At 40.9% G+C, this 10,579-nt stretch overlaps 1 protein-coding gene across 3 annotated transcripts; it reads right to left on the bottom strand.

Moving 5' to 3' along the window:
- Positions 1-2,093: 2,093 nt before the first annotated feature.
- LOC122642281 lies at positions 2,094-7,763 on the bottom strand. 3 transcript variants are annotated; one of them, XM_043835737.1, is made up of 4 exons: positions 6,633-7,763; positions 4,762-6,257; positions 2,469-3,320; positions 2,094-2,432 (listed from the first exon to the last, which is right to left on the bottom strand). In XM_043835737.1, exons 2-3 carry the CDS (start codon positions 4,918-4,920, stop codon positions 2,553-2,555), a joined length of 927 nt encoding a protein of 308 aa, XP_043691672.1. In that variant the 5' UTR covers positions 4,921-6,257; positions 6,633-7,763; the 3' UTR covers positions 2,094-2,432; positions 2,469-2,552. The 3 variants fall into 3 exon arrangements, with proteins under 3 accessions (XP_043691672.1, XP_043691660.1, XP_043691665.1); XM_043835725.1 differs by having other exon boundaries at positions 2,469-3,325; positions 4,767-6,257; XM_043835730.1 differs by having other exon boundaries at positions 2,094-3,325; positions 4,767-6,257.
- Positions 7,764-10,579: the final 2,816 nt, after the last annotated feature.

Below are 10,579 nucleotides of genomic sequence, written 5' to 3'. Positions count from 1 at the left end.
ACTTGGAGTTATGCTCAGGTCACAGTAGATGCGATGGTAACAGTAAAGCACAATTCTGTTTTCAGTATAACAATATGTAGGTAAGAGAGAGAGGAATTTGAACAACATTTGTTCAATACATGTTGAAGGCCCTCCTTGGCTTTATTTATTTATAGAGTAGGATGCATCTCTTCAAAACACCCTCATTGAATAGATGTGTCCATTGATTCGGATGGATTTAATTGAACGATTCCAATCCAAACACTCAAATGTTAGTGTTCCTTGAAGGTACCCCATGGTGTGGTAGTAACCTATTTTATAAGGGCAACAAGAGAGTCTCTCCTCTAAAGGGCTTACACCCCTATAAAACCATATCCTATATATGGACCTTTATCCTTTCTCTTCTACTTCCAACGGAGGATTAAACATTCCACACTAAAGTGCATTGCCCAAAAATAAAATACAAGAAAACAAAAAAAATACAAATTTGTGAAAAGAAAAACCAAAATTTAAAAGAAAAGATATTTTGAAACTTATTTATAAGGGAAGTAGTTTTTCTGTCCTGGAGTTTGGCCTATGCCAACACTCCCATGTGTCTATCTCTCTCCTCAATATAAGGGGGTAAATGTATCTTTTCATATGGAGAGGAGAGAGATAGGCTCATGGGAGTGTCGGCATATGCCACACCCCCAGACAAAGTTCTATTTCCCTATTTATAAATAAGAAAAAGGCTGGGTATGCTAATGGTATACCATAAGCTAGGGAAGAAGATAGAGATAAACACACAGGACGTGTTAGCTTACATTATACCGCTAGCATACCCATTCCTCTCCCTTGTAAATAATACAACACTTTCTCTATGCAATCAAATGAATAATAAAAAAATAAAAAATAAAAAACTTTGTTTTAGGAGTTTATCATTACGTAAAGGTAGTTAAAATATTAGAGATGCTAATCTTCACTATTTGCTTTACAGACAGACTCACTCACTCACTCTCTCTCTCTCTCTCTCTCCAAAGAGAGAAGCGGTCATCCACTCATCATGTACCGTAAGGTGGCTACTGGCTGGTGGTGTCTATACATATTTTTCAAACGAAGGGAAAGTAGGAAATAAGGAGGAAGAATAGAAATGTTTTTGACAAAAATAAATAAATAATATCCAAAAGTGTCTTCATCGTCTTCATCTATATCGCTCATAACATGTCGGGGGTTCAAGCAAAACAAAAGAGATGGAAGAGGAAGCACGCCAAAAGGTTCACTATATATGTATGTTTAAACTTCAAATATAAATCACTGATTAAAACTGTTTGCAATTGGCCGGTTGACAAGTAAGAATGGCCAGTAAGTTAACATTACTTGATAACATAAAAAATATTACTCTTTTAAATCTCCATGACATTGGGAATGTATATTCATTCAATTTCATAAATTATTCAACAACATATACAGCATGGCTTACTCTTGGGTTTTAAGCTTAAATACTGCAATTTTGCAGTCAGCGGCCTCAAAAAACTCTTTTATGTCTCACCCAACAGTCAAACAGATCGTTTACAAAGTAAATACAAACCCTCTACAGATGTAATTCATTTGTATGCTAAAAATTTTGCAACACCAACCCCCCATCCCTTTTCCCAGGGGCAGTACTGCACCTGGACGAGCTCAAAATTCCAACAAGTAGTAGCTGAGTCAAGTTCCCAAGACAAGTATCACGCAGTCCTCTCCTGTTAATGCATCAAAGATGCAAGAAAAACGACTCTTGTTGATTAAGGGACACCATTAAACCAGCAAAGAGAACCCCTGTTGGAATGCCTAGCTTGCTCAATTTTTCAAACAACCTGTCGAGCTTGTGGAGCAAAGACAGGAGGACCCCGCAATAACACATTCGAACCTTCCAAAGTACCTTTCCACTTCACAGGGATTGCATGTACTCCTCCGGGGCATGATGCAAGAAAACTGGGCTTGGACCTTGCCGGTGGTGGTTCCCTCAGCATATAATAACCATCCCGTGACTGAAAGCTTGGAAATGTACTCACCTGTGCCAAATTAGAAGTAGGTGCAGTTGAAGTCACGATACTGGAGAAGGTTAGTTTCCCCCTAATTTCTCTCTGTTTTTAGCATTACTCACTCTTGAATCAGCATCATTTTCTGGAGAGCCATCAATGATTATCACCTCATGGATAGGACCGGCAACAGCTTCAGTGGCAGCAACAACACCCTGACATTGGAGGTGTGGAGAAGAAACAACCCTATCCACACAAGTAAATGGGGGATTTGGTTTGTTATTCAACTGCTTTTCTTGAGGCAAGGCAACACATGATGCTGCAATGAAGATGCCGCAGAACCTCCTATGTATGCATGTTTGAAAATTGTACACCTTGCGACAGAAGGAGCTTTTGGTGTGCCTCAGAATCACTCAGATGTCTGACCCCATTTGGTAAACCAACATCATAACATTGGGAGGTTATATCACAGGAATCATGGTTGACAATAACAGCACCTTTTGGGGACGAACGATAAATTGAAACACAGTCCTCATTGGGGGCATTGATATTAGAGTAGCCAAGAAGAGTCAATTAATAGTTTGCATTTGGACCACCGCTTGGTGCACCCGACATACACTCTCCGAGTTTGGATGTGTCTTCATCTTTGTTTACCACTGTTAAATTCTTGCCCATTAACCTAAGAACAGGATGAGTTGTGGCCCGAGGATGAGCATGAGAGGATGAAGTCGCAGAATAGGAATCACTGAGACTTGGGAAGTTCACGGAAGCTGCGTGAGAATTTTTCATAGCAATAGGACATGTAGGCAATTCCAGGGTGGAAACCATCATCTTGTCAATTTTCAAACTCAGGCAAATGCTGGGAGAAGCAAGCACTTCGGGCCTGGTATCTTGATTGCTACTCATCTCCTTTCCCTTGGCAGGAAATGCGACTGGTTGACCTGGGAAGTTTGATTCTTCACACATTAGGACAGCACCCCAAGATGCACCCTCCTTCCTTGAGCAACAACATGTTTGATCATCTGAATATTCCAGTGACCCCTTGGATGGAGAGATCACAGTGAACTTTACATTCTCTCTTTCAAAATTGGTTCTTTCTGCCCCATCCACACTCACCATACATGGAAATGTTGACGTATCTCTTACTGCTGGCTTGGTGCTATGATATGACAAGTTAGAAATTTTATCTTGAATTGCAGGAGGTCTTGCAACTGACTCGTGCTCCAAATGTTTTACATCAGTTCCTCCCATATACGGATGAGAGATGGCAGAGGTTGCAGAAAAAGGAGATCCTGATGATTCTCTATCAGTTAGAGCATATATGTCTTGAGAAGTTAGAACCCTATGTAAGTACCGTGGTCCTCGGGACGAGGGTTCCTCAACCTTATGGCGACAAAGATTGGCTTCGATGAATAATGGTGTATCGTTTTGACATATCATCATGGGGATTGGGATCATACCTCATAAAGAAATGGAGTCGTCACCTAGGATTAGGGCCTAGAACCCAGTGGGTGTAGCCCCATCCGGGATTAGCGAAAAGGATTACGTGATTCCATATGGTCTGGTTAGAGATTCAGGGTAAGTAGTCAGGTTACGAGAGTGGGAAGGTGTTAGGCACCCACCTCGCCCGGATAAACCGGTCTTTCTACTAGATGCTTGTTTTCAAATATTCTCCCTTAATAATATATCATATACTAACATGCAAGGCTAGGTTATGATGCACTAATCATGACAAAGAAGAAATCATTTACTATGTACACTAAAGCGAATTACTTTAATTGTCAACATTACGCCAAAAATAATAAGAAGGAAAGAAACAGATACCTGTCAAGAAATACAAGAAATAAATGAAAATGCACCAAATACGAAATATGCGATGTCCCACGGCTCAGGTGGAGATGGACGATCGGCTTGCCTCTCTCTTGTCGGACAGAGTAAGGACTATATGAGATGGGTTTCGTCATTCACTTCGGGCAGAGCAACGGCTATATAAGGGATTCTCGTTATCTGTATGCAGACAGAATAACAGTTGCAAAGGGGATTTTTTGTTATCCGTACACTGACGGGAAAACAAAATTGCGGGATAAGAACCGCTCTTTATTCGAGTGGGTAATCGAAGGATCTACCCATGCCTTTGGAGTCTCGCCAACAGATGCTCAAGAGGGAGAGAATTGGGGGAAAAAGGGGTAAAAAATGAGTTGGGAGGGTCTCTCTGCCCTAAAAAACTGGGTTTTGGAGGGAGGGGGACCCTCCTATTTCTAGGGGAGGGTGCCCCACAGCTTGGGCGTCGTGGGGGACTTCTCCACGGCGCCATGGGTGACGTTAGCAGGCTGACGTCGAAAACCCCTGCAGCACTGTGGCTCCATACACCCTTGTCGTGGGGGACCTCCCCGGGGCCGTGGGACACTGTCTATAGCGCCGTGGACAGTGTGGTCCCCCTCATTTCACTTGTTGGGTCCAAATGGGTCATTTTTGGGTTCTAGAAGGTATTTGGGCCCATGGGCTTGGTCTTTTGGGGTTTTCTTTTCCTTTTTGACTCTTTAGAAAATTTTCTGTCGGGGGGCTCTGCCGCCCTACACCCCCCGCAAGGGGACCGCCATGGTTGGGGAAGGTGAGCAGTACCTCCTTCAGCATTTGGTAAAAGGGTCTTATAAGTCATTTTAGGGATGTTAGAGTGATTTGATTTAAATGTAAGTACAAGAGTCCTTCTTGAGAGATACCGATGTCTGTCCGTGTCCTGTTGTCATCATCATCGGAGGGTGACAAAATTCAGTACCTACACCCTGCTTGAAGTAAGTGCAGAGCTCTCCTGGAGAACTTCCGAACCCCCAGGACTTGGCAAAAATGATCCTGGTGGTCCTGGGATTGGTATTACATCAACTTCAGAAAGTGAATTTTCAACATTTTCAAGTATAATACCAACTTTATCCACACCATCCATCTCCAGATCATCACCAAAACATAGTTCAGTTGGTCCACTCTGTGTTTGGGTGCCACATACAAGTCTTTTATGCTTTTCATTACATGGCAAGTTATTGGCCCAAATATCAGAATAATTACCGACCTCATGGGGTTCTAAAGAGAAGTTTCTGCTTGATCTAATAGTGAAGCTTCACACAGTTTTCTCCGAGGAAAGCTTAATTACTGTATCCTTCTCATAGGTACAAGTACCCTCAGTAGCAGATTCTTGACGAGCAAACATATCAGGTACATTCTCTCTACCGTAGCAACAACCACGTTTAACCTGAGAATCTGCAGTAGCTGCCAAATTAAGACCACAACAATTGGGTTGAGACTGCAAATTCCCAAAGGTGACTAATTTTTGCCTTTTTGAGGCAATTACAACAAGTCTTCCTTCTCCAGATTCAAGTGCATTGGCTCTTCCCAGAGTCACCCTATTTGTGATCTCTCCCGTTTCAGTCTCAAAAATATTGTTTGAGCAGTCTAATTTATGAGTCCCTTCTATTTGGCTAACGCATCCGTAAGCAGAATTATGTCCCTGATCATATTCTTCATCCAAATTAGAGGGGATTGTTTTTACCTGATCTGTTTTTGCAATGGATCTATGCATCCGAGACTTCGATCTTAAAGGTGAAATGACTTCCATTGTCATTAACTCTAGATATCGGAGATGCTGGCCCAACTAACATTCTCTTCCTCCAAGTGGAATTCTTGCCTTTTTCTGACAAAAGATGACAAGTCCTAGATGGTTTTGATATCACCTTGGGCAAATTGTTGGAGCTTTTGACTGGGCCTGCATGAATCTCAACTCTCATGCTTCGTGACGAAGCAGTATGGTTTCTTGAAGATCTTGAAAGCTTCATCACACATCCATCAAGCTTAGAAGAAGTGCTTCCTTTACTCAACTGACCAAGATCACCAGCTTGCAGTTTTGAAGATTTTTTTTCTACTGGGAATGGCTGGAGCTCCATATGAGAGACTTCCTACCCTCTTGCTTTTCAGAGAAGAGATGGGATCTTCAGATGAGTTTGGAAGTATGTGCATATGACTCTTCTCCATAGAAGAATTACTAGAGTTTGATTGATCACTGTCATTCAATGGGTCCATCAGCGCTAGTGACGAACAGTTAGGATTATGACTGCCATCTTGGCCACAAAACTTCTTTGACAGACCAGTTCGTTTGGAGCATACCCACCGTCCTACAGCTCCTGACTCACTGGGTTTGATCCTATCATGAACTTCCAGGAGTTCAGATAGAGACTGTTTTTTCTTGAGACTTTCCTTCATCCCATACTTCCCTCCTGCGACCCCACATATCTGTTCATCAACAACAAAGCTACCATATTACTGAGATGCCATAATGGGGTAATTGCTATAAGAGGCAGTTAAATGGATATTTATGTAGTGCCTTTGTTTTTTGGAAATCCTAACCTAACATGAAATAACCTGAATCTGGAAACATATGCACTCAAGAGAAAGGTGTTACAAATCATTTTGTCTCATCATGATTATGGAACCCCAAAAGACTCACTTGTTCGGTGATCGAGGTTAAAGAAAATGCTAGTGCTTCAAAAATTTGTTAAATAATAAATTCCCGGTTAAAAGGGAAGAACATCATTAACTCTCATATTTATAATTAATTTTCTAACAGGATGAAAGCACAATAGAGAAAAGCAATTAAGAACAAAGTACCTCAGCCCTATCTGGCTTTTGAGGGAATGCCTTAATTGGTCTGAGGCTTTAGTTTCGCATACTCGGAATGTCTAGGTGCAAGATGTCTTCTCTTTACGGTAGAAAAGTTCTTGATCTGTCATATGCTTCCTGTGTTTGAAATCGATCCTCTCCAACGGTTGACGGCAGTGTGTCCTTAAATTTAGTTAGAATCCGAAGCTTTGTGCCATTAGAATCAAAATAGACTGCACCATCTTCTTCATTGTCCTCCTCAAGAGACATGTGGAATAGTCTTTTTTTTTTAGCTTCAGTGCAAACCTTGACATTTCCAGAAGGCATTCTTAAATCTGCAGCCCAATTTGAACCATTCCTCTTATCAAGCTCTTCGAGGGTACAACGTGGTGCGGATGCACAGATGTCTACCAATAACCTCTTTTTCCTCGGCTTCACGATATGCTTGCCTAGTTTAGAATTCACAGTCAACTTAGGAAGACATTGGTCAATAGGAGCATTCAATGTGGTGTTTGAAGTAGAAGAGAACGTCTTGCAAACAGGGCAAACTTTTGAAGCCAGGGAGTCTGATATGGTAGTAGTACACAATGTGTGGTCTTCAGTGCAGGGACTGAGATTAGAGATGCTACCCAATTTAACTATCAATCTGCACTTCTTACCCTTTGGTTCAGTTGCTACTCCAGGCTTGGGGGACGTGCAAGGAGGTCCTGCAACCTCAAGATCTACTGAGTCCTCCGGCAAAGTGTTGGCTTCCGGGGGCTGATCGAGAAAGGGAACCCACTACTTGGACATGACTCACTTCCGAATTGGGCATGCAGACTCTTCACCTTTGATGGGATATTCTCTTCACCTTGATACAAATCCACTGCTTTGGAAACCGTTAAATCTTTCCTGTTCCTCTACTAGAAACGGAGCTTCCAGACCCTAAAATCGATGGTTCAAATGGTGCACAAGATTCCCCATGTAGATCAACGGCGATTTCCCTCCCAAGTGAACCAACTTCCCCAACACAATTTCTTCGAAGTTGATCGGATCCTAGAGAAGTGTTGCTGGAACACCAACACCTTTTTCTTACAGAATCAGGAGTTTCAAACGGTGGCAACGGGTCCTTGATTCCATGCTTCAAGCAAAGTTGGAAATACGGCATACCAACACCATTTACAGAAAGAAAGAAAGAAAGAAAGAAGAGACCGAGATGCATATATACCTTATAGAGAATTTGGGGAGCTGATGATGATTATTATCAGTATCATCAACATGAGATTTCTTCTTTTTTAGCAGATCTGCCTTTTGCAAGGCACGCCTATCAGAAGCCCTTTCATCATCAGTTTTCAGTTGCGAAATCTTGCCAGAACATGAGGGATCTGGAGGGTTTTCGACGGATAACATCTGAAGAAAAACTTCCCTCTTCTTCTTGTGCTGTTTTGGCAACAGTCACAAAGTGCTCTTTGGCTACGATTCCACCGCCTTATCGTAGACTTCGTCCCCAGCATAACAAAGGGTCTGACCAGAGCTCGCTCCAAATTAAACCAACCACTACCGCCGATCTTACTACTGCTACTGCTACCGCCGCCGCCATCACCACTTCCTGCCAAAAGTGAAATTAAAGAAGATCGATCAAACCCCACAGTAAAGAAACAGTCCCTTTCTCTCCATCACCCATCCTGCAAGTAACAGATCACAAACCAAACGAAAAACAAGAAGAAAAAAGAAAATCACGAGTTTCCGAAACGTTATTTTATGTGCTAAGTAGTGGAGGCACGGAAGCCTCTGGGGCCTTCCGAACTCATGGCTACTATATATATATAGCAGTCGCTTCGACGCCCATGGCCATGAGCACTAACTAGAGGAGAACACATCTGATCAGACGTTACGGAAATAAACAAAACCCACCAAGACGGGAGAAGCAAACATTAGTTTTGAGACCTAGTAATAATAATAATAATACTAATAATAGTAATATCAATCGATGGTATTCTGGGAACGTCATTTTATGTGACGAAAGAAACCAGGAAAAAACGAAGTGAAGAATATCAAATTAAACTTGAGAGAAGACTCGCCAAAACCCATACGAATATAATTAAACCCACATCCCCCGCTCCTATACGATAAACTATCGGAAGGGGACCCAAATCCTAAATCAAAAGGGACTGAATCCGGGAGAGGAGATGCCTATTGACGACCGTAAGAGGAAAAAAAAACTAGAAAGATTGCGACTCGCGAGAAAGTGAGAACCCAGCAGTGAGCGGACCCAAGTTTCAGTTGGAGTGAACCGATACATTCGGGGTACAAGCACACTATTAAATCCAGTGAAAACCCATAGACAATAAGATTTTTAAAATAATGATCAACAGGCCCCTCCCTCTCTCTCTCTCTCTCTCTCTCTCTCTCTCTCTCAACAAGCAAAATAACCCAGCAGCTGAAAGAAAAACATGAAATTACAAGCAACTTTCTACTTACTTTCAAGCTGCATCTAGATGCAGTTCAGTGGACCACGAGAGAATATATGGATTTTGGAGGCAGAGAGAAAAAATAAAAATTAAAAAAAGGAAAAGATCATTTGAAAATTCCAAGCGATTGTAGAGGGGGTAACCATGAAGCCCAAGATTTAGAAAGTGGAAAAAGAGAAGTTGTAGCGCAAGCAAGATAAAATGAAAGGAGCGGTGGGGAGGGATCATCAACTGAAGATCGGAAACCAATCGAAGAAGAGAACTAAAATGAAACAAACCTGGATCTTCTCTTCATGGATTCTACATGAAAATCCGATAAAGTAAAGACGACAAGAGAGTTGGAGTCGGAGAGAGAGAGAGAGAGAGAGAGAGAGAAATTAAGATGAGAAACCGGTTTCAAGGTTCTAACGCATCAACAGTTGAGAAAACAGCACCACCCACTGACGCATCAAAGGGGTATCAGGTTCTCCACCAAAAGCAGGTCTCTTCTTCTCCTAATTCTTTAAATCTAAGTCTAATTTTAATTCCAATTCTAATTCTAATTGTATACATCAAACATTTAACAGCAGGCCCGTCTAGATTTACGTAGGGATGTAAACGGATCGAATTCGGTCGGATAGTGGCATTATCCTATTAGTATCCGATTATATCTAGACCGGATAATATCCTATCAATTTTCGGATGGATTCGGATAATTTTCGGATAGTGATTTTTTGAATACATGTTCTCCTAATTGGATATGAATACGGATTAAATACGATTTTTCGACTATCCGTTGACATATTTATCGTTTTTATGATGAGGATTAGGGTTGAGACTTGAGAGTTCAATAACTACCATTTCTTCTACCTTTTTTAGTCTTTTATTCTCTTACGATTTTTACTTTTGATTTTTTAATAGATATGTAATTCCATGTATCACATTGCATAAAACAATATATATAAACCAATAGCAAATCTAGAAAAAGAATCACAATATCTTAACTTATAAATTTATAAAAATAACACAACAAAATCCAATAAGGTAACTTAAAAGGATGGACAAACACAGAGTTATATTTTAGATGTTTTATTACCGTCAGACTGCTAAACGAATCGGATAATAACCGGTCAGATAGGGGGATTATCATATTCGTATCCGATTAATTTCGGACAAATTTGAATTCTCCTAAACGGATACAAACACGAATCGAATACGAATTTACGAATATTCATTTACATCTCTAAATTTATGTCTCATCAAAGTGATTATGAGAGAGAGAGAGAGAGAGAGAGAGAGAGAGAGAGAGAGAGAGAGGGGGGAAGGACGTCTTTCTCCAAGTAGCTGTCCTTTCTTATACCTACTATTAATTAGTTTTTTCTGTTTTTCTTCTTCTCTCTTTTTTATAATTTAATTTAATAAAATATTATGATATTTTTGGATATTATTAATTATGTATGTATGCACGCATGTGCAAGAAGGGAAAAGAAAGAGAAGATGAGAGGCCATGACCACCTTAAGGCTTAA

This window comes from Telopea speciosissima, chromosome 1 (genome assembly GCF_018873765.1).
Source record: "Telopea speciosissima isolate NSW1024214 ecotype Mountain lineage chromosome 1, Tspe_v1, whole genome shotgun sequence".
NCBI classification, from domain to species: Eukaryota; Viridiplantae; Streptophyta; class Magnoliopsida; order Proteales; family Proteaceae; genus Telopea; species Telopea speciosissima.
The sequence above is the reverse complement of the archived record's forward strand: the minus strand, read 5'-3'. Positions and strand labels throughout refer to the sequence as shown.

What these genes read in the sequence shown, in the direction of transcription:
- LOC122642281 (XM_043835737.1), bottom strand. Translation starts at nt 4,920, where the DNA reads ATGGATGGTGTGGATAAAGTTGGTATTATACTTGAAAATGTTGAAAAT. An exon ending in CTGCACTTACTTCAAGCAGG is followed by an intron (nt 3,321 to 4,761) that starts GTGTAGGTACTG and finishes TACTTACATAGG; the next exon opens with GTTCTAACTTCTCAAGACAT.